Source organism: Peromyscus californicus, unplaced genomic scaffold (genome assembly GCF_007827085.1).
Source record: "Peromyscus californicus insignis strain IS unplaced genomic scaffold, ASM782708v3 Scaffold_2__1_contigs__length_46816999, whole genome shotgun sequence".
NCBI lineage: Eukaryota > Metazoa > Chordata > Mammalia > Rodentia > Cricetidae > Peromyscus > Peromyscus californicus.
Window position 1 is genome coordinate 35782623 of NW_026294540.1, and position 23305 is coordinate 35805927.

General features: G+C 41.8%; 1 protein-coding gene across 13 annotated transcripts in view; it reads right to left on the reverse strand.

Annotated features, from left to right (window-relative positions):
- The window catches only part of LOC128120393 (olfactory receptor 1571-like), an 89564-nt gene extending 76933 nt beyond the window's left edge, over positions 1-12631 (reverse strand). For 11 of the 13 annotated variants that reach the window (XM_052754328.1, XM_052754327.1, XM_052754332.1 and 8 more), the window contains exons 1-3: positions 12463-12631; positions 6222-6348; positions 3233-3325 (exon numbers count right to left, since the gene is read on the reverse strand). In XM_052754328.1, the coding sequence (XP_052610288.1) occupies positions 3233-3325; positions 6222-6348; positions 12463-12465 (223 nt within the window). In that variant the 5' untranslated portion in view covers positions 12466-12631. The remainder of the gene's footprint in view (positions 1-3232; positions 3326-6221; positions 6349-12462) is intronic. The other 2 variants (XM_052754321.1, XM_052754322.1) reach the window with 2 other exon arrangements.
- Between the last annotated feature and the right edge of the window lie 10674 nt (positions 12632-23305).

Sequence of the window (23305 nt, forward strand, 5' to 3'; positions counted from 1 at the left end):
AGTTATTGGAGATGTCTTAGTTTTTCCAATAATTATCACTATTTGCCTGCTTGCTGCCATGCATATTAGGCTTTTGTGCCACTGAATGTCACTTTGGAAGAATGGGGATCGAAAGAATCCCTCGTCTTATAAAAAGGGTCTTCTTACCAGCCTTCACCTGTGGCTTCAACTCCTGACACCACTCAGAGAGAAATTAAAATGCTAAAAGAGCAACACCAAAACAAATCAGACATAGACATAATGTTAAAAACATTTAAACAGACGAAACACTATCAGTAACTACAGGAAAAAAAATTAAACATGCAGAACAATTTGTGACATTAAAATTAAGGAGGACGATGTAAGCAGGATTAATGAAAAAAGTTAAAAGCACTAAAAAAGGAATGTAGCAAAGGTTAAAAAGCCAGAGAACAGAATCTGATAGTCAAATATAGAAAAACAGTAAATAAAAGTATAAAAAGGAACAAGGAGAAATAAAAATACAAACATCAAAGACTTCAAAAGGATAAAATAAGTCAAAACGTGCTAGCTAGTTTTATGTCAACTTGACACAAGATAGAGTCATCTAAAGGAGGGAATCTTATGTCTCCATAAGATCTGGCAATAGGGCATTTTCTTAATTAGTGATTGATTGGGGAGGGCCCAGCCCACTGTGGATAGTGCCAGCCCTGGGCTAGTGGTCCTGGGTTCTATATCAAGGTAGGTTGAGCAAGTCATGAGGAACAAGTCAGTAAGTAGAACCCCTCTATGCCCTCTGCATCAGCTCCTGCCTCCAGGTTCCAGCCCTGCCTGAGTTCCTGTCCTGACTGCCTTCAGTGATGGACTACAATATAGAAGTATAAGTCAAATAAATCCTTTCACCCACCAACTTGCTTTCAGTCATGGCATTTCATCATAGCAATAGTAACCCTAACTGGGATACAAACAATACTAAAAATGTCTGATAAATAGAAAAATAAAAATAAAAAAAATAAAAAAAGCACTGGGGAAGAATTTCATCCATGTCCACTATTACTGGAATTCACCAGGAGGCTGCTGGGGTTGCTGGGTAATAGCTGAGGAGTAACATTAATTTCTCTGTTCTCACCTTACCTGTTAGTATTATCTATATACTAGCTAAGGACTTCGCCCAACAAAGTTATGCTGGTGACAAGCTTGAATTTAATGATGAAAACTATATATCTGCAGAAAGGAGTCACTGCTGTGCTCAAGCCTTTGAGTGTCAGCCAGACACCATATGACTCTTTCTACACTCATTGATGGAAAGCAAACGTCCATATATGAGGTGTCTCTGCAGAGTTAGCCTATAGAGCAGAGGGTAAGGAGATTCTGTGTTGCTCAGGTCCTTTGAAGTTCAATAAACAGCACATTCTAGTAAGAAGAGAGCTGTGAAAATCTAGTGAACTATTGTCTCTGGGCTCCAATCTTTTAGTCCCAAGGTACAGTAAACCTATGGAGGTGAAACAATGGTCTAGAGGTCAACCAACTGGCCAACTCTGGACCCACTATTCTTATTCTCTGCCACTGTCTATGAGGAATGGGCATACTCCTCACTAGAAACGTAACACTCCATTCCTAACAGTCCATGATCCTTTCTTAAGGAGCCTGCATCTTACCATGTGAGTTTCCATGGCTACCTCTTGTTCCCACCTATACTACATAGAAACTTTCAGCATGTCCCCAGCCTCCTGAGTTTTGACTGATCTTAGTGATCATGCCCCAAGAGTGGATGAGACAGGCCCCTGGTACAGCATTCTGTATGTGGATAAATGCAATTAATTTGTTTCCAATTTATTATGCCAAAATCTTTAAGACACTGTCAGACAAGGCACTTTCTGTATTAACACTTACCCGCATCACAGGTTTCTCTCATGACAAAGAATGCCAGTCTGTGGCAGCAGGTTGGCACTTTGCACATTATGGTCATTTCCTAGTTGTAGCATTCAGCTCATTCACTCGGGATTTGAGATTAAAAGTGTAGCTGGGCAGTGGTGGCGCATGACTTTAATCCCAGAGCTTGGGAGGCAGAGCCAGGAGGATCTTTGTGAGTTCGAGGCCTGCCTGGTCTACAGAGTGATTTCCAGGATAGGCAAGACTATTTCACAGAGAAACCCTGCCTGTCTCAAAAAAAAAGTGTAGCCTGTGGTATACTTTTCTCAAAAAGAGAGAAAATAGCTTTTGTCTTCTAGTGTATACTGTCCTGTCACCTCCTTCTTGATCCCAAGTACTCTTTCTCTCTTGTTCTCCTTGGAAAACATTCTCTCTTTTGTGAGTCTGACACTGAGCATCCATGTGTAAGTCTGGTTAAAAAAAAAAAAAAAAAGGTTTACCTGCCATCCTATTCTTAAACTTCCGATATGTTCTTTCCTAATTTTTTCCCCCCAGACAGTGTTTCTCCGTGTGGTTTTGGTGCCTGTCCTGGATCTCACTCTGTAGGCCAGGCTGGCCTCGAACTCACAGAGATCCACCTGGCTCTGCCTCCAAAGTGCTGGGATTAAAGGCCACCACCTTCCGGCCCCACTTTTTCCTAATTTAAAAAGATATTCTGCAATTGATTTTCATTATGCCACCAATTTCCAAATTTCTTTCCTCATTCTAATCACACTGTCTTCAATTTATATCCTGGCTGTCCTGGAACTTGCTCTATAGACAAGGCTGGCCTCAAACTCAGAGATCTGCCTGCCTGCCTATGGTTCCCAAGTGCTGCTAGTTCAAAATTTTTAAAAAGAGTAATCACCACACTAAACTAAAATAAACGAACAATTCTTCAATAGTGTTTTACTTTATACCTTTCCTAAAATAAAATTCCATGTGTTTTTACCTCAGGGTAAATATGTTTAGTGTTTCTTATCTCATTGTGGTACATTACTGCATCATTCACTTTCCTCTCACTGAATGTAATCCCTTCAAAAGATGCATTAGAATGTTAATGATTGCTATGAAAATGTCAGATCAAGACCAAGCACTGAAATAAACCCTCAATATCAAACAAGGTGGGAAGGACAACTGAGATAACCTATACAAAAACTGAGTATTTTTTAGCAAATTTAGGAAAACAGGTTTCAAAAACAAAAATAAGGAGACTGAAACTGCATAAAGTAAATGCCTGACAGACAAAACTAGTTGTTGCTTAGGCTACTACTGGAATGTTGGTAAAGACAGCTCAACATGACCAATATCCTATGAGCAGTCATCCTTGCTGAATTTCCTTCCCTAGTTCACATTCACTGACCTGGGAGAGTCCAGAGTGAGGTCTCGCGTATGCTCCATGGCCCAAATCCATGCTCCAACCTGAAGATCAACTCAGGTTTAGTCACGCAATGTCCTGCCAGTGGAAGAAAATGATATATAAATTGCTCCCAAGTAGAAAGTCCATTTCACTGACGGAATATGACAGTTCCATTTGAGGTGTGCTATGAATGGTAACTGAAGCTACACAGAGAAAAAAATTAAGAGGACTCAAAAGAAAAAGAAAAAAAAGCCTAGAAACTAGATGAAAAACTTCTTAGAGAACACAAAGTCAAAAAACTAAAAAAACATGTACACATGGTAAAAAAAAAATCAAAAAACAAAAAAATTAATTGTTGAGAAGTTCTGATTTCACATTCCTATTCAAAACAAGCTGCAGGCCAACTATCACTGAGCTATGTCCCCAGCTTTACTGTATAACTTATTAACTGATGAGCCTAATATCAGTCTGAAAATTCCCAAACACTGAAAACTTAAAAGAGGCCACCCCTTGCCCCTTACCAGATGGAAAAATCCCAGGATGCAATAGCTGAGACAGGAGGACTGCTGTAAGTTTGAAAAGACTTTGAACTACAAAGTAAGTTCAAGGCATCCCCGGATATACAGTGAAACCATGGCTTAGAAAGCCAAGAAAAAAATAACTGTCCATGCTCCAGGAATTAACCCATCACCCCATGTTCACACAAAGAATCTGAATCAAACTCAGAGAGAGAGAGAAAGAGAGAGAGAGAGAGAGAGAGAGAGAGAGAGAGAGAGAGAGAGAGAGAGAGAGAGAGAGAGATGGTAGAGAGGGGCTGTAGATAAGAGAGTGTGCTCAGTGGGATGGGGGGGCATAAGAAGATAACAGACGGCAAAACTGAAAATACATTGCATTCATATACGAGATTATCAGTAAAAATAAACTAATTAAATCTTGTGAAAAAAAGACACAAAGAATAGGTCACCACATTCCATATTAATACATGGAAGAAGTAATATTAAAAGAAGCAATACCCACACTGATTTACAGATTCAACAGTATCTTCAGAGTAAAATCAGTATTCTTCTCCACAGAAACAGAAAAGCACTTCCTAAACAATGTCTTAAACATCATGTGAAAGTGCCAGAGACCCCAAATTAGCGAAGCATCTTGTTCAAAAAGCACAAATATGAAGCTCTTGACACCTACCTTCCAAACCCACTACAAAGAGACAGCAGGAACAGGCACTAAAAGAGACAGACACCACTGGAAGGGAACGGAGAGCCCCAAGCAAACCGTATCTATTCGGGGTGACAGTGGGGATCTGAAATGCATTCCAAAGAATACAGCATTCCAAAGCTGAAGTCTTAGTTACCAGTCTCTGATAAATGTGGCCATGGGGAGATGCCCAAAAAGGGATGCTGTCATGTCAGAACCTTTACTTTGCTTTCCAGTGGCAGTGAAGCTAAGTGGCATATCTCAGGCATGTGCTCCCTCCACGACACTCTTCCTCACTATAGGACCAAACTAACATGGCCAAGTAGAACCAGCGGAAAACTATGAGCCAACAGAAACCTTCCTTTTATGAGTTCACTCAGGTATCGTGTCAGAGTGAGGGAAAGCTGACTAATACATTCAGTCAACTGATTTTCAACACAGGTTTCAAGACTTTTCAACCAGTAAGGAAGTTCTCATCTGTAAATCTTGCAGACAAACATGGACTATTCAGGCTAATGAAAGTCAAAAGACCTCCTCTCTCTAAACTTTATAGACATCAACTAAAACAGATTAAGTTCTGCATGTGCTAGCACACACCCAAAATCCCAGCACTCAGGAGATAGACCAAAAGAATCAGAAGGTCAAGATCAAAGGGAGTTCAAAGCCAGCTTGAGAAACCGCATTACAGATGCATAATAAGAAAAAACAAAAAACAAAACAAACAAATAAAAACACGCCAAAAGTAACTCAAAGGTGAAAGACCTGACACAATGATGTCCCTAGAGTATACAATAAATACCTCAGGACAGTGAGGAAGACAAGAGTATTTTGATGTCTACCAGATGCACAGCAAAATCAGCAAACGGGACAACACCAAACTTAAAATTATCTGCACAGAAAAGGCCGCTATGTTTCTTACCTTACCACAGCCAGAAAGCAAAGGAAGGGAGTGCTGACATCCTAACAATTTTTCTTGGGCATCACCCCACAAAAAGAAACACCTGTCCAGGAACAGAACTGGAAAGCACACTGTGAAACTATACATCGCCATTTCTGAGCCCACGATGATCCCCACTGTCTTAAAGCTAAATAACTGATGGCCCACAGGAGACCTTGGTACACATATACAGCACCGAACTCAAGAGATACAGCAAATACCGAGGTCTCTAGCCCCAGTAATGACGCCGCCAACATTTCCTCAGAAGACTGTCATGAACCCCTCAAGAGAGATTCCAATCCAGACCCCTTCTACCCCACTGCATGTGCCATAGAAGGCAAAACTGAGTAAGATGTGGAGTTTTCAGGGTTACCACTGTCTGAGAATCACTTTGGCTCTCTGACTACAAAAAATACACTTTCTGATTCACCAGACTGGAATAGATGAATGTTTTCTTGGGTTACTGACTTCCTCCATAATTGAGATAAACAGATGATTTCTTATGTCTACACAGGAAAGACAAAAGATCAACAAACCACGTCTGCCAAAAAATGCAAAATCCCACATGTCCTCATTATATTTGCAAGCTCAAGGTAACACCAAAGAAACAGAGAAAATGGCAGTTACTAGAGCAAAAATATTGGGGATGGGGGGCGGTGTTGGGGCATGGTAGACAGGGGATATGCTTTTAGTATATAGGCAAAGGACACAGAACTTATGCTCCATAGTAGAGTAATAAACACGTTTGACAATTAAATCTTTCAAAATAGCTATCAAGGAGAATTAGCATTAGTATGTACCAGCTAAAATGTCTATCAATTTAGTATTAAAAGTTAGCTGCCTCGGAGTCAGACTCACCCAAGGACACCAGGCTACTGTAGTTCTCCAGCATCACATCTCTGTAGAGGGTCCTCTGAGCAGCATCCAGCTCCTGCCACTCCTGCCAGGTGAAGTCCACAGCCACGTCCTCAAATGACACCAACCCCTGTAATGAAACACCTCCTGTCAACCAAAGGCCTCAGATCTGGAAACAGAATCCATTTCTCTAGTTGTTTGTGTCTTGCCAGTATCACATAGAAGCTGGGGCTTGATTTGTATTCTGTATCGTGTAGTAGATTAAGATCAATACAAGTATCTTACCTCTGTGTTAAAGTAGTGACTGAAGAAATGATAAAGAGCTCTCCATGGAATTACAATAGAAACAAAATTGTAACTGAGTGTGTGTCTGTAAGGTTTCCAGGAATGGGAAGAGAGTGGATTCTATAAATTCAATCCTATAAAAACACGATTAAATCTGTAAGGCATGCACAGCACAATGAAAAGGCAGGTGCTGGGGCTGGCAGTGCAGCACTGTGCTGCAGTGCAGAAGACACAGGGGCATGACCTCAAGTACCCATTCCTGTAGTAGAAGAGATCTTATTCTTAAAAGCAAGATTTGGGGCTATGTATGTGAACACAGGGTCACAAAATTATTTTTTGCAACAGAGAGGATTTCTAAATATGCCACGACCAAAATTTAACTCAGGAAGATATAATGAATGCAAGGTTTTGAACAGTACTCTGCGGATAGCACTCAGCCATGTGGCAACAGGTGACAGCACTGTAGCTTTTGCTGTGAACACACACCATGTGCACTAGGCACTATTCATGCCATCATCATGCAATTTCAAGGAACACTGATTGAAATGTTGTTTTACACTGCAAGGCTTTTACTCTGCATACAGTTTTCCGATCTTATTGAAACAATGATTTAATCGTGGAAATTAAAGATTTTAAGTATTTTCCCAAAATCATTCCTCACTCTTTAAGCATAAAATTAGCATATATTTGACTTGTGTTGTGTTATAAAAACAAGCACATTCATTTTATTGGTATGCAAAGTTCATTTTGTCTTTTGCAACCAATAAAATCATAAGGAATTATTTTAAAATAAATGTGTAAGATTTATTAAACATATTTGGTTTGCATTCCTATTTTATATGAGTCTATATATCTGGGTTCATACAAAGCTTCTCAGGCAAAAATAGATCATAAGTGGAAAATATTTATACGTATCATTTCTTTCTCAAAAGCAACTGAAAAAGTTGCCCTCTATATACTGGGAAACTGAGACAACAATCACATCACATCGATGAGTTCAAAATGCTTAGACACACGATCAAGAACTCAACTTGCATCACACAATACAAGAGGAAAATGATTCTATGCTCCTGAGGTCATCCAGAGGGTGGGAAGATAATGATCGTACATGTAAATACATGGACCCACATACCTCTAGAAAAGTGAGAAGAATCATAGTTTCATAAGCTAATACAAATATTTCCCCTGGCCTCATCACCTGGGATCAAGAGAGAAAACTGGTTAAAACTCCAAGGCCACATTTCTCCCTGGAAGGACTCTCCACTATGGTCAGCTAAGTGCTATTACTGAAAGCTGAGCTTTTATTTGCTCCTCAATAACAGAGAAAAGATTAGTACCCTCTGATAGCCTTCATGGGAGTTTAGACTACTGAGCCCCTCCACTGCTCACACATAACACCTCCAGGTCTACTAGTTGTTCATAGAAGGAGTCTGCCACTCACTGAATGCCTCAGCTTTAAACTGGGTTGGCTTGTGGGAATATATACTAAACTCTCAAGTTCTGGGAACAAAGCAATCTGGCACATGCAAATCTCTTTAGGATGCCTCAGCTTTAAACTGGGTTGGCTTGTGGGAATATATACTAAACTCTCAAGTTCTGGGAACAAAGCAATCTGGCACATGCAAATCTCTTTAGGGTCCAGAAAAACAACTATCTAAAATCCAGAATTAATACAGAGAAGGATGACAAGATAAATTCCAGTCTAGTCCCAGAAGTCATCCGTTCTTTAGAAGCTAATGGACAGCCTGAATGGTAACAAATTTGCCCCAAGGATTGGATGTAGCAGACAGCATACTTCTTGCAGCCCTAGGAAAGCTGTGAGAATGACCATGTCAAAGCAATGACAGATTACAAGGGTCAGATTACAATGGACATGGCAAAAAGGGAACTCGGTTCTCTTCTGCTGATGTGTAAAATTAGTACAGTCATTTTACAAAGTAGTATTCAAGCTCTGGAAAAAATGTAAACACAGATCTTCCATATGATCCAATAATCACCAAGGCTAGTATGCATGCAACAGACATCTAAATATGAAGAAATGGTTTCACATCCACGTTCACTGCCAAGAATGCTAATAGTTAAGTGTCACTTAGATGAAGGTATGGCAGGATATTCCTCCAACATGCACAGCATCTACCTGTTCCCAAAAGAAGATCCATAGTATACATGAGACCGCTCCCTAGAAGAGAACCCAAGGGCTGGTATTCAGCAGAGCTCGAAGAGAATAGAAACACGGCTTCTGTGGGCACTTCAGACCAGAAAGTACAGATGTTGGGATGAGGGGGCATCACACTATAAAGTTTGTTAGGGGTGAGCCCAACACAGTGTCATCAGATAAGGTTTCTGTCCTTAGGGTACACAGGAGAGAAACACAAGATCATTTACATGGGCTCAAGTGAATTTTCTCAGCTTTCCTCTCATGTGAAACATTCATGGACAGAATTAAATTCTTCAAATACCCCTGCTCCAATATCTGTTCTTAATAAATCACATATTACAAGGAACAAATTGCTCAGCATACTGCAGAAAATGACATTGATGGGGCTGGAGAGATAGTCAGTTCCCAGCATCTACACAGTAGCTCACAACTGCCTGCCAACTCCAGTTCCATGGAATATGATGCCCTCTTCTGGTCTCTTCAGACTACTGCATGCATGTGGCACACAAATTCATTCACTAGCAAAAAGAGATGTTGATATTTGGTAACACTTAAAGGAAAGTGACATTATAGGAAATTGTTGCCAGACACACAAAGGGTAATGGAAGTACTAGCCATGGTTCTGGATTTTCAAACTTGCTTCCCACACAACTGGAAGGCTCAGGGAAAACAGTTTACCCATAGGGAGGACATGAGCCAAGAGTTGTCCATCCAAATTCCACATCCTTCATTCCTGATACTGCAGGTGAGACTGCTGTGGACCTCAGACTTCCATGAACAGCAGAACAGTCAAGAAAGAGACAGATACAGAACAAGCTGGCTCCTGGCTTCCCTTTCTGGGTCATGCCAGATCCCCAGACAGTGCCCTCTGGGAAGTGGGTCCTCAACAGGTGTTCCTGCTGTTAACAGCATTTGGGACATTGCTGCCTGGAAGAGTCTGAGGAATTCCCTTCTCTCACAGGGCCTCTCTTCCTCCATCAGGCCTTCACTTCCTCTCTCATACTCTGTCTTCGTCCTACCAGTCCTCTTCTCTCAGAACCATTAGTACCTTATCCATGCTCATCATCAGCACCACCTCTCCCACCCATTCGAAGCATCATTGAATCTTGTGCACACACTGCCTTCTCCTGTCCTATGAGGGCCAAGTCCCTGTCCCAAGGAGTCAGGCAGGAACAATCACCCCTAGCCTCAGCTTTCTGTTCATTATAGTGGGAACAGCTTCATACAGCACCCTTCTCCTATTCTCAGGGTTCCAAAAATGGAAGGTTTGTGTGCACTAAAGCAGCCTTTGGCCTTTTCATGGCAATCCCATGCGTCTTGCTATGGCTGCACAATAACAGATAAGGGGTGACATCATTCTATATAACAGACTCTAAAGACAGGGATTGGCTTCTTTGAGGTCCCACAGGGAGGTGACTAGGTATGGAACCTACCACACATGTCCAACAAGCACTCTACCACTTTAATGGTTTGTATCTTTTTCTTTGAGGCATGGTTTCACTATATTGCCCTGGCCCACCATGAACTCACTTTGCATTCCTCAGACTTGCAATATATATTCTGACCTGCACCATCATGCCTCCTAGCTTGGAGGTGAGATTTGAACCCAGATCTAGGCCTCCCTCTCCTGTTTCACCTTACCAGAGCATGGAAAGAGATATCTAGAGAGAAAAAGAAGAGGAGAGGTAAAGCCTCAATGCACAGCTGCTTCTGGATTCCCAGGATAAAAAAATTCCAGAGCAGGGCTCCACACAAACTTTCAGAGACTGAGACATGCCAAAGATTCAAAGAGATAAGACAAAAAGGGACAGGGAGTTGGATATGGTAGCTCATGCCTAAAAGATTCCTAAGGATCACAGGGCCAAGGCAGGAGGATCACCAGAAGCTTGAGTCCAGAGTAGGCTACAGAGTGAGACCTTGTCTGAAAGATCAAAGATAAACAACGAAAGAATCACACAGGGGATAGAGGGAGGGAAGGGATGGAGGTACAAATTTGCAGGCACACAGGGACATACATATAGAGAACTGAGAACCACATGTGCAGTGCTCAGGTTTAGGGTACAGTCCCCATTCCCTGCACTGAGTCTCCTAATCCAAATCCTCCATCTCCCATGGACCAGACAAGTACCAAGGGAGATCTGGAAAACCCAGTGCTATATGGCCAAATTCCAAGGAGGGACACTTGGAGACTGCCTCTCTCGTTCCACAATACATCAGCCACGTACCAAGCACCTGGCTCCTTCCCCCTGTCATAAGTGTGAAAATGGAAGAGCAGAGAGAGTCAACATGGCTGGCCTGAGTCTGGTCTTGGGACCTTCCTGAGGCCTGCTAATTGGCTGCAGGTCTTGCTATGTCACTGTCGCTGTCTCTATCTGCTCCTCTGCCTCTATCCCTCTTTTGCTCTGTGCATCTTAATCACCCCAGAACCATATTGTGCTACCCAAGCGATGCATGTGTGCCAGGACCCCACCAGGAGAGAGGCAATCTGAGTTTCTCCACATCCCCAAGAGGACTGGTGGGGAAGGCAAAGTGGATTAAAGGAGGAAGAGCAGCTGGTACCTGGGCTCCTTCCAAGTATCAATCCCTACCTTGGGGTCCTTTCTTTACTTCCACAAAAAGGACAAAAGGCTGGCCTGTGTTTCCAGCTAAGGGAGGAGGATGGAAAGCTCAAAGCCAACTTGTAAAACTACGTCTCAAAAAATAAAATAAAATAAATCAGTAAAAAAAATAGGTAGAGGCTCACAAGATCCCATTCCTCCTTCAGGATGTATAAGCAGTTAATGGTTTTCTCGGGAGAGGCTCTTTATCCAGTAGTGAAGACAATGGTTTGAGGCCCATGCTCCTGTAACTAACTCCTTCCAATAAGCCTGCAAAAGTCAGGGGTCGTTTAAAAAGAAAAATAAAAAAGACATAAAAACATCTAAGAATGAGGGGAAGTTCTAGTGAGAGTGGGGAAGGGACCAGGAGAGTAATAGGGGTTGGCGTTAAGAAAATACATTCATTATACACAGGTATAAAATGTAATGAAAACCACTACTATGTACCATTAATATCTGATTCTAAAAACGTTAAGAAAAAAAAGGACAAGTAACTGGTTTGGTTCACGGCAGAGCACTACCGTGCACGCTCATGCACTACCTTGTATGAACGAATTCTTAGGTTCCATCCCTAGTAACATACAGAGAGCCAGAGCCAGAAGGCAGAGAGGGGAAGTACGTACTCCAGGTCACTAAGAGACTCTAGGACCTGAAGAAAAGGCCTCCATGGAGGAGACATGTTGAGAAATGCAGAGACACTAGGGAAAGATGGGCCATTAACAGCAGAGGAAGGGGCTGGGAGGTTCTGCTCACAGACGCCCTCAGTCAGAGGTTCAGAAATACAGCACAAGATTGCAACACGGGCAGCCAGGGACAAACACCAAGGTGCAAGAAGTCAGTGGGCAGGGTGGCTTCAGGAAAACCCTGGGGAGGCCGGTGACCTTAAGGGCCCTGAGACAGAACTGCCAGCATCCCCTCATGTTGACCAAAGTCCTACCAGATCTGGGGGCGGCAGGGAAGATCCCGCCTGCGCTCGGGCAGCCACAGGTCCCACAGCCCTGGCGTTCCCACCTGGGAGGCGTCCGTAGCGGCCCTGGCCACGAAAATGTCACTGCGGGTCCCCAGTGCGCGGACGCGACAGGACCCCGGGCTGCAGGAGCCGCCCTAGCCCAGCCACAGTACAGGGGGCCCGGACGCACGGCGGCTCCCACGGGAGGCAGTGGGGGTCGGCTCTTGGCTGGGACGCTACCGTGGGTACACGCACCATTTCGGGATTCCGGGTGAGCGGCCCCCTCGCGCTGGGTGTCCAGGCACCAGCGAGTCACACGGCGACACAGATCGGGGGCAATCCTGGACCCAAAGCTAAGAAGAAAAGCGGCCAGACACGCAAAGATGGCGGGGTCAGCCACAACGGACCCCGGGCTGAGCGCCCCGCCCCCTAGACTCCGTCCGTGTGCCTGATTGGGTAGCCTTCATCCCAGTGCCTCTGATTGGGTGGTGCTTAAGGTCCCACCCTGAGTGACAGTTCGTGCTTCAACCCAAGGGTGGATGGAGCCAGAATGGCAAGGCCTTGCATTCTCAGGTAAGTTAAGGCAGGGCTTCCTGTGACAGAACCTCCTTCCTGTTTGTCTGCATTTAACCTTGTAAATAAAGTATGAACATTTATGAATGGTATATAAATCCATATACCTTGTTTGTGTCCTATGTAATCCAAAAAGAGCAAATTTTTTAAAAAATAATTCACTTAAAAAAAACAAAACAAGCATTTGAACTTGGTTGTGAAAACTACCATTTAAGAAACCAATTCCATGTTTTTCATTACTTACCTTAGGAGAAATTTGGAAATATATATAAAATGCATTCCATATGCGTGCAAAAATATTTCCATTCCTTTTGGATTTGCAGGATGGTATTTTCCTCACAGACATTAATCTAATGTCTGTGCTTAAGTCATCCCCTGTGACATTCATACAGATGTGTCCACCAAGAATGCATTTCCTCCTGCAGCAGTGCAGCCGAACTGGCGAGCATATCTTGAATTTGTTCTTTATTTTAGCTAGGCAAAGCTGTTTTCTCCCTCTAAAACTGAGATGCTGCATCAGGCGAAGCCTCACAGCATACATGGATGTCATACATAGCTCATGCATACCACACCACAGAACTCAAGGTTGTAACCTCTGACTCTATGCAACAGTTTCCAGAGGAACTTTTAAAATCTGAAAAAGTCAATTTATAAAGAAGTAGTGAAATCAGAATCCAGGTTCTAGGACGCTGGCATTAATAATGCTTAAAGCTCTCCAGAGTGATTCAGTGTGAATCCGGTCCCCAAAACAATTGCTTACCAACATCATCATTGATTGAATTGCTTCCTAGTGGCTTCTTAAATGTTTTATGAAATTTTCCCAAATAAATGTCTATTGGCCCCAGACTGAACAAAAACAACTCAGTGAAGAATCAGTCCCACTCATACATAGCTTGGTGTACTGTCTCAGTGTTCTATTACTATGAAGAGACACCACAACCAAGGCAACTCTTATAAAAGAAAGCATTTAACTGGGCCTGGCTTACAGTTTCAGAGGTTTAGTCTATTCTCGCCAGGGTGGGGAGCTTGGTGGCACACAGACAGAAGTGTTGCTGGAGACACAGCTGAGAGTTCTACATTCAGATCAGTGGGCAGCAGGGAGAGAGACACTTGGCCTGGCTTGGGTTCTGAAAACTCAAAGCCCATCCCCAGTGACACACTTTCTCCAGTAAGGCCACATCTACCCTAACAAAGCCATATTTCCCAATCCTTTGAAGTAGTGTTACTCCCAGATGACTAAACATTCAAATACATGCGCTTATGGGGACAATTCTTATTCAAACCACCACATGTACTAATGAGTTTATATTTCATTTTATGTATTTATCTGTGTTTCCGTGTGCTGGAGTACAAGAGTCATGGGACAATTTGCAGGACATTGTGAGTCCCAGAAATCAAACTCAAGTCATCTAGTTTGCCAGTAGGAGGTTTTACTTGAGAAGCCATCTTTCCAGCCTCCCATGAGTTGAAGTAGAGTTAAACTCATGTGTGTAAGGGTATACATTCAGGACAAAGGGTAACACTATCACCCAGCACCTTGAGAAAGCAGGGTATTGGGGACAACACACTACCAGATCTTATCAGAGCAGAGGACAGCTCTCTCTGATGCCAGGACCCTGGATTTTTAAGCAGGAGCAGACCATGCTGCACACAGACTCTGGCACTGCCAGGCAACTGTGTTATCTCTCACATTTTAATCTTCACTGTCATTATAAGAGGACCCAAAGAGGAAACTGGGAGAAGAAAGAGCAGATGCATAGGAGGAAGAGCAGAGACTTAAAAATATGTATGGTAGGTTGTCTCTCCCAAATATAAGATATTTATATGACACTATAAGGGGACTAAAGATTGATGAGGTGCAATACCCAAGTAAGGAAAGATCAGAATTAATTATGTGGGAGGTGCCATCAGGCTATAACAGATTCCATTCTCCAAAGGAGACCCACAGGGATAGAAACATCAAGACCTTCCTATCCTCAGCTGGCTCAGCCATGGCAGAGATTCTCAAGGCTTTTGTCTTGATCTGACAACCAGAGGTGGAACTTAACAGAGCCACCACTGAGATGTCATCAATGACAGCTTTAGTAGATGCATCATAACTCCTTTATTGAAAGGAGATCAGAGCAGCATGCTCTGTCAGCTACTCCTGTGCCCTGTACTAGTAACTGATCATTTTAAAGTGATGTCTTCCACATGATAAGAGATTATTTTGTTTTGTTTTGTGGAGGTGTTCGTTCTCTGGAGTGGGAGTTTGGTTGCTTGCTTGCTTTTTTGTTTTGTGGTACTCAGGATCCTAGAGACACCCTTGTATATGGTAAGTGTGTGCTCTATGACTAAGCTGCAGTCCAGTCTCCCTTATTTTCTTCTGAGACAGGGACTCCTGATGTATCTCAGGATAGCCTTGGACTCCTATTTTTTCTGCATCTGCCCCTCAAGTTCTAGGATTACAGTAGTGCAACATCACAGCCAATGTTGCACTGAGAACTTATACTGCCCCAGATATGTGCTGACAGGAGCTAACTCATTTGACCCTCACAAACATCCCATGAGACGTACATTTTAAGTAACTTTATAGGTAAAGAAACTGCCATTCATAAAGGGAAAATTGCTTCCCTAAAGTCACACAGCTAGTAACTGGGAGAACTAGGATTCAAACATGAATGACTACAGACTGAACCAAGCCCTCCTGCATGCTATGGACATGTCATCCCACTGACCTATACTTTTGGCCTCTGAACACTTTGATCACAATCCAAAACTGAGAAATATTTTTCACTTACTAATTTTCTTGACATATTATACATACAAAGCACCTACCACTGGGCGTGGGATATTGTGTTCAATAATTGTATTAGCTACTTTTTGTGGCCATGATAAAACACCATGCCCAAAAGCAACTTATGGAAGAGTGAATTTATTTTGACTTGCAATTCCAGAGTCCATAACGGTGGAGGAGACACGGCAGCAGGCTGCCAGAGCACAACGTTTAGAGATAATACCTTCAATGGAAATGTGAACAATTTGTAGAGAAAGCAAACCAGAAATGAGGGGAAGCTAAGAACTTCAAAGTAAGCCCAGTGACATACTTCCTCCCGCAAGGTTCCATGTCTTCAAACTGTGGCGCCAATTAGCTTTCAAACCACAACAATAAATTTTGATTATTGCTGAGGATGATGACTCACAGCTACAAGCCCATCAATGTGGAGGGTGACTTTGGAGAATGCAAATCCTTGTCCATCCTGGGCTTCACAGTGAGAATCTGACAGGAATGAAAGACAGAGAAAGGGGGGGGAGAGGGAAGAAAAGAGAAGGGAAGGATACTGTTTCCACACATTTAAAAGGAAAATGAAGACTTTAACTCAGTATAGCACAATATTAATCTGGGGTGGAAGAGCAAAGGTAAAGCCTTTTTCAGTATGAGCATGAGCTCAGGCCTTGAGTTTGAACACTAGAACAAGGAAACATGAAAACGGTATAAACTGAACCCCAGCCCTGTGTAATTAGGGTTACAGCTAGTAAAACTGGCTGTGCCCAGGGGGCAAAAAGTCTGTGTAAGGGATAAGGATTGGAATACCATGTTTTATATGAGTCCTTAAGAGACAAGAAAAAGGAGACACTAGGGGATGTGGAAATTAGAAAAGCTAAGAAGTCCCCTTTTCTGTTTTTCTTTCTTTGTTGTTGTTGTTGTTCTTCATTTTTCTAGTTTTTTTTTTTGTTCGTCTGCTTGTTTTTATTTTGAGACAAGGTGTCATGTCACCCAAGATGTCTTGTTAAGTGCTGTTGTCGAATACTATTTTAAGATGTGTTACATTTGTTTATGCTGTGGAACATTTGTTTAGTGATGCAAAGATTATTGCATTTTTTATGTTGCATTTGTTTAACTCTGTGAAGCTGTGTTACTCTGCCTGTCTAAAACATCTGATTGGTTTAATATAGAGCTTAACAGCCAATAGCAAGGCAGGAGAAAGGATAGGTGGGGCTAACAGGCAGAGAGAATAAATAGAAGAGGAAGGAATGAGAAAAGGAGAAGGGAAGGATGACATCAGGGCTAGCCAACCAGCTACAAAGCAATCAATCCACGGAGTAAGAAGTAAAGATGGGTATACAGAAATAGAGAAAGATAAAAGCCCAGAGGCAAAAGATAGATGGGATAATTTAAGAAAAGCTAGCTAGAAACAAGCCAAGCTAATGCTGAGCATTCATAAGAAAGATTAAGAATCTGTGTAATTTGTTTGGGAGCTGGGTGGTGGGCCCATTAAAGAGTAAAGAACAAAGAGTAATAAAACAACCAACAACAAAGTGCTATGTAGCTGATGATGGCTATGAACTCATGACTCCTGACTCTACTTCCCAAATACTGGGGTTATAACTCTGTGCAACTATTCCCACTCAAAAGTCTGCTTTTTAAAAAAGTTATACCATTACATTTCAAGGTCTCAAGAGACCTGGGTGTGGAATCCAGAACAGGGGAATGGACAGAGAGTGGGCTAAGGGTTGAGCCAAGTTAGATAAAAATCCACAGGGAACAAAGGTGAGAGGACCGAAGGTCTACACTTTTCCCAGAGAACCTAGGATTCCTTAGCATGGGCTTTCTATTCCCCTACCCCTTTGAAGGATGGAGATGGAGGCACCTATGTGACCAGGAAGATCCTTGCAGAACAGGCAATAAACCCCCTCCCAGCAGATGTTTTTCTTTAAATCCAGGTTGCCAGTGTTCAGTTTCAAATAAAAAAACTAAGGCCAGTTACATTTAGTGTTGTGGCATAATATGTATTACATTGTGTCTTACTTCTCTGAAAAGTTTCCTAGTTTTCTGAATTACTAATATTTAGTGTTTTTTTATTCTGATGTGTACATTATCAGTAACCTTTGTTATATCTTAAGCTCTCAATTTTGTTCATCATTGTTCTTCTCTGTGTTCAGCATTCCTTTAAGAATTTTGTACAATGACAGCTTAGTATTTGTGCAGTGATTTATTTTAGGCTTACCATGTAAGGCTGTAAATTATTCTTTGATTTCTATTAGATAACACGGATGACTACAACTATCTCACTTGGCAATTTTGTTTGTTTCAGGGCATGAAAAAAAAAGCCTATGCTTTCTGGTAGTAGAGTTTCAGCTTAAAAACCTATTGTGCTAATAGGTAACCACACACTTGCCTGTTACCACTTTCCTTATTCTGTGCTCTTGACATTTTAACTACTCATACAATGTCTTGAGGAAAGTCTTTTTGGTACAGAATCACATCAATTTGTGCATCTGAATGGCAGCTTCCATTGCTGGATGATGTGCCTTTTTGTTTTGTTTTGTTTTTAGTTGGTTTGGGGGGAGGACTAAAGTTGTGTGATTTTCTTCTACAAATTCATAGAATATGTTCTTGATGTTTGGAGTCTACTTCACATCCTCCTCTCTACCCCACAGACTCACAGGTGCCATCTCTCAGTCATTCACAAGGGGGTCTTAACTGCTGTGTTCATGGGTATTCTTCTTCCTTCATGATCATCTTCCTGTAAGAATTCCTTATCTTCATTTCTTTATCTTCTTTCATCTACATCATCTACTCCATTGCTATTTTCTAATGAATGCTTTACTTATTGAGCTTTTTTCCTTTAAAGATTTCAAAAAACTGTATTTTGTTCCTATTTTATTATGAAGAAATTTTCTTTTCATTTTGCATATTAACCTTAGAACCTCTTCTCCTCCCTCCTCCCACCCCCCAGCCTTCCCTTCCAACTCACCTTCCATCTCCACCTCCTCCAAGGCAAGGCCTCCCATGGGGAGTCAGCATAGCCTAGTACATTCAGGTGAGGCAGGTCCAAGACCCTTCCCCTGCACCAAGGTTGTGTAATATATCCCACCATAGGCACTGGGATCCAAAAATCCCACTCATGCACCAGGGTCAGACCCTGATCCCAGTGCCGGGGGGTCCCTTAAGCAAGTCAAGCTAAACAACTGTCTCTCCTATGCAGAGGGCCTAGTCCAGTCCCATGGAGGCTCCACAGCTATTGCTCCACAGTTCATGAGTTCCCACTAATTTGGCCTGGTCATCTCTGTACATTTCTCCATCGTGATCTTGATGTCCCTTCCTCATAGAATCCCTACTCTCTCTCTCTTCGACTAGACTCCTGGAGCTCAGCATGGTGCTTGGCTGTGGGTCTCTGCATCTGCTTCCATCATTTAATGGATGAAGGCTCTGTGATGACAGTTAGGATATTTACCAATATGATTACCAAAGAGGCCAGTTCAGGCACCTTCTCCACTACTGCTAGTAGTCTAAGGTTCGGTCATCCTGTGGATTCTGGAGAACTTCCCTAGCACACCAACCCCACATCTAACAGTGGGCTGATTTCAAAATATATGAAGAATTCAAGACACTAGATATCAAAATACCGAACCATCCAATTAAAAAATGGGCAACAGTGTTAAACAGAGAATTCTCAACAGAAGAATCTCAAATGGCCAAAAGACACTTAAGGAATTGCTCAACATTATTAGTCATCAGGGAAATGAAAATCAAAATGACTCTGAGATACTATCTTACACCTGTCAGAATGGCTATGATCAAAAACACTGATGATAGCTTATGTTGGAGAGGATGTAGACCAAGGGGAACACTCCTCCGCTGTTGGTGGGAGTGCAAACTTGTACAGCCACTTTGGAAATCTGTATGGCAGTTTCTCAGAATGCTCAATCGTACCACAAGAACATATCTCAACTCTGTTCACAGCAGCATTATTCGTAATAACTAGAACCTGGAACCAACCTAGATGCCCCTCAACCAAACAATGGATAAAGAAAATGTGGCACATATACACAATGGAGTACTACTCAGCAGTAAAAAACAACATCATCAAATTTGTAGGCAAATGAATGGAACTAGAAACTATCATCCTGGGTGAGGTAACCCAGACTCAGAAGGACAAACATGGTATGTACTCACTCATAAGTGGATACTAGATGTAAAGCAAAGGATAACCAGTCTACAGTCCACAGCTCCAGAGAAGCTAACTAACAAGGAGAACCCTAAGAGGAATGCATAGATTGCCCTGGGAAGGGGAAATAGATGAGATCTTCATGAGCAAACTGGGGGTGACAGGTGGCAATGGAGAGTAGGGGATGTGGGATGAGAACATAAGGGAACAGGAGGTTTGAGCTGGAACAGGGACAGAGTAGGAGAGCAAGGAAAGAGATACCATGATAAATGAAGACATCATGGGAATAGGGAGAAACAGGGTGACAGAGAAATTCCCAGGAATCCACAAGGATGACCCCACCTAAGACTACTAGCAATAGTCGAGAGGGTGTCTGAACTGTCCTACTCTGGTAATCAGATTGGTGAATACACTAACTGTCATCATAGAACCTTCATCAAGTAACTGATGGAAGCAGATGCAGAGATTCATGGCCGGGCGCCAGGCCAAGCCCCAGGAGTCCAATCAATGAGAGAGAGGAGGGATCCTATGAATAAGTGACGTGGAGATCATGATGGAAAAGTACAGAGAAGGTCGGCCAAACTAGTGAGAACTCATGAACTGTGTACCAATAGCCGTGGAGCCCCCATGGGACTGGACTAGGCCCTCTAGATAGGCAAGATGGCTGTTTAGCTTGAACTGTTTTGGGGGCCCCCAGGCAGTGGAATCAGGATCTGTCTCTGGTACATGAGAGGCTATTTGGATCCCAGTACCTATGGTGGGACACCTTGTATAGCCTTGTTGCAGGGGAGATGGGCTTGGACCTACCTCAGTTGAATGTATCAGGCTCTTCTGACTCCCCATAGGAGGCCTTGCCTTGCAGAAGGTGGGAATAGGGGGTGAGTTGGAGGGGAAGGTAGAAGGGCAGGAGGAGGGAGGAAGGAGGAGAGGGAGATCTGTAATGGGTATGTAAAATGAATAGAAAATTTCATACCTAAAGATTCTGATGAAATCCAGAGAATCATTAGGTCATACTTCAAAAACTTGTATTTCACAAAATTGGAAAATCTAAAATGAATAGACAACATTCTTGATAGGTATCACATAAAAAATTAAATCAAGATCAGATAAACAATTTAAATAGACCTATAACCTGTAAGGAAATAGAAACAATCATTAAAATTCTCACAGCTACAACAAAAAAGGCCAGGGCCAGATGGTTCTAGTACAGAATTCTTTCACAATTTCAATGAAGAGATAATACCAATAGTCCTCAAATTGTTCTAAACAATAGAAACAGAATGAATACTACCAAATTCTTTTTATGAGGCCACAGTTACCCTCATACCAAAACCAAACAAACATGTAACAAAGAAAGAGAATTACAAATTAGTCTCCCCTATGAATATTGATGCAAAATACTCAGTAAAATACTAGCTAGCAGAATCTAAGAACATATCAAAGAATTATCCACTACGATCAAATAGGCTTCATCCCAGAGATGCAGGGATGGTTCAATGTACAAAAATCTGTCAATGTAATCCACCATATAAACAAACTGAAAGAAAAAAAAGCACATAATAATCTTATTAGATACTGAAAAAGCCTTTGAAAAAATCCAACATGCCTTCATGATAAATGTCCTGGAGAGAACAGGGATACACGGGGCATACCTAAACATAATAAAGGCAATATACAGCAAGCCAACAGCCAACACTAAATTAAATGGAGAGAAAGTCAAAGTGATTCAGCTAAAATTAGTGCAAGCCAAGGATATCCACTCTCTCCATATCTAACCAATATAGTACTCAAGGTTCTAGCTAGAACAATAAAACAACAAAAGGAGATCAAGGAGATTTAAATTGGAAAGGAAGAAGTCAAACTTTCACTATTTGCAGATGATATGATAGTATACTTAAGTTACCCCCCAAAAATTTACCAAGGAACTCCTATAGCTGATAAACACCTTCAGTAATGTGGCTGGATACAAGATTAACTCAACAAAATTAGTAGCCCTCCTGTATACAAATGATAAATGGGCTGAGAAAGAAATCAGAGAAACAACACCCTTTACAATAGCCACAAATAATGTAATATATCTTGGGGTAACTCTTACCAAACAAAGGAAAGACCTATATGACAAGGATTTTAACTCTTTGAAGAAAGAAATTGAAATAGATATCAGAAAATGGATAATCTCCTATATTTATTTATCAGTGAGATTAACATAGTAAAAATGGCAAACGTACCAAAAGCAATCTACAGATTCAATGCAACCCCCATCAAAATCTCAACACAATTCTTCACAGAGCTGAAAAATGGAAAAACCTAAAACCCAGGATAGCCAAAACAATCCTGCACAATTCAGGAACTTCTGGAAGTATCACTATCCCTAACCCCAAGCTCTACTATAGAACTACAGTAATAAAAACAGTTTGGTTGGCATTAAAAACAGACAGGTGGATCAATGGAATCGAATCAAAGACTCCAGTATAAATCCACACACCCAATATCACCTGATTTTTTACAAAGAAGCCAAAAATAAACAATGAAAAAAAGAGAATGTTCAACAGAAGTTGGTGGTATAACTGGATGTCAACATGCCAAAGATTGCAAATATCTCCATATCTATCGTCAATCAGAAAACTCAAGTCCAAGTAGATCAAAGACCTCAACATAAATCCAGCTACATTGATCCTGATAGAAAAGAAAGTGGGATGTAGCTTTGAATGCATTGACGCAGAAGACCACTTGCTAGATATAACACCACCAGCACAGATACTGAGATCAACGATTAATAAATGGCACCTCCCAAAACTGAAAAGCTTCTATAAGGCAAAGGACATGGCAAATAAGACAAAAAAGCACCCTAGAGAATGGGAAAACATCTTCTCCAACCCCACATCTGACAGGGAACGGATTTCCAAAATACATATAAAAAATAACTTAAGACACTAGACATCAAAATACCAAATAATCCCATTTAAAAATAGGTTCCAGCCGGGCGGTGGTGGCGCACGCCTTTAATCCCAGCACTCGGGAGGCAGAGGCAGGTGGATCTTTGTGAGTTCGAGGCCAGCCTGGTCTACAGAGCGAGATCCAGGAAAAGGCGCAAAGCTACACAGGGAAACCCTGTCTCAAAAAACCAAAAAAAAAAAAAAAATAGGTTCCAGATTTAAACAGAGAATTATCAAAAGAAGAATCTCAAATGGCTGAGATACATTTAAAGAATTGCTCAACATCCTTAGCCATCGGGGAAATTCAAATCAAAATGACTCTGAGACACCATGTTATACCTGACAGAATGACTAAGTACAAAAATGTTAATGACAGCCTATATTGGAGAGGATGTGAAATAAGTGGGACACTCCTCCACTGATGGTGGGAGTGCAAACTTGTACAACTATTTTGGAAATTAGTATGGCATTTTCTCAGAAAATTGGGAATCAATCTACCTCAAGTCCCAGCAATACCACTCTTAGGCATACCCCCAAAGAATATTCAATCATACTACAAGGACACTTGCTCAACTATGTTCATAGCAGCATTATTTGTAATAGTCAGAACCTGGTAACAACTTAGTTGCCTCTCCACTGAAAAATGGATAAAGAAAA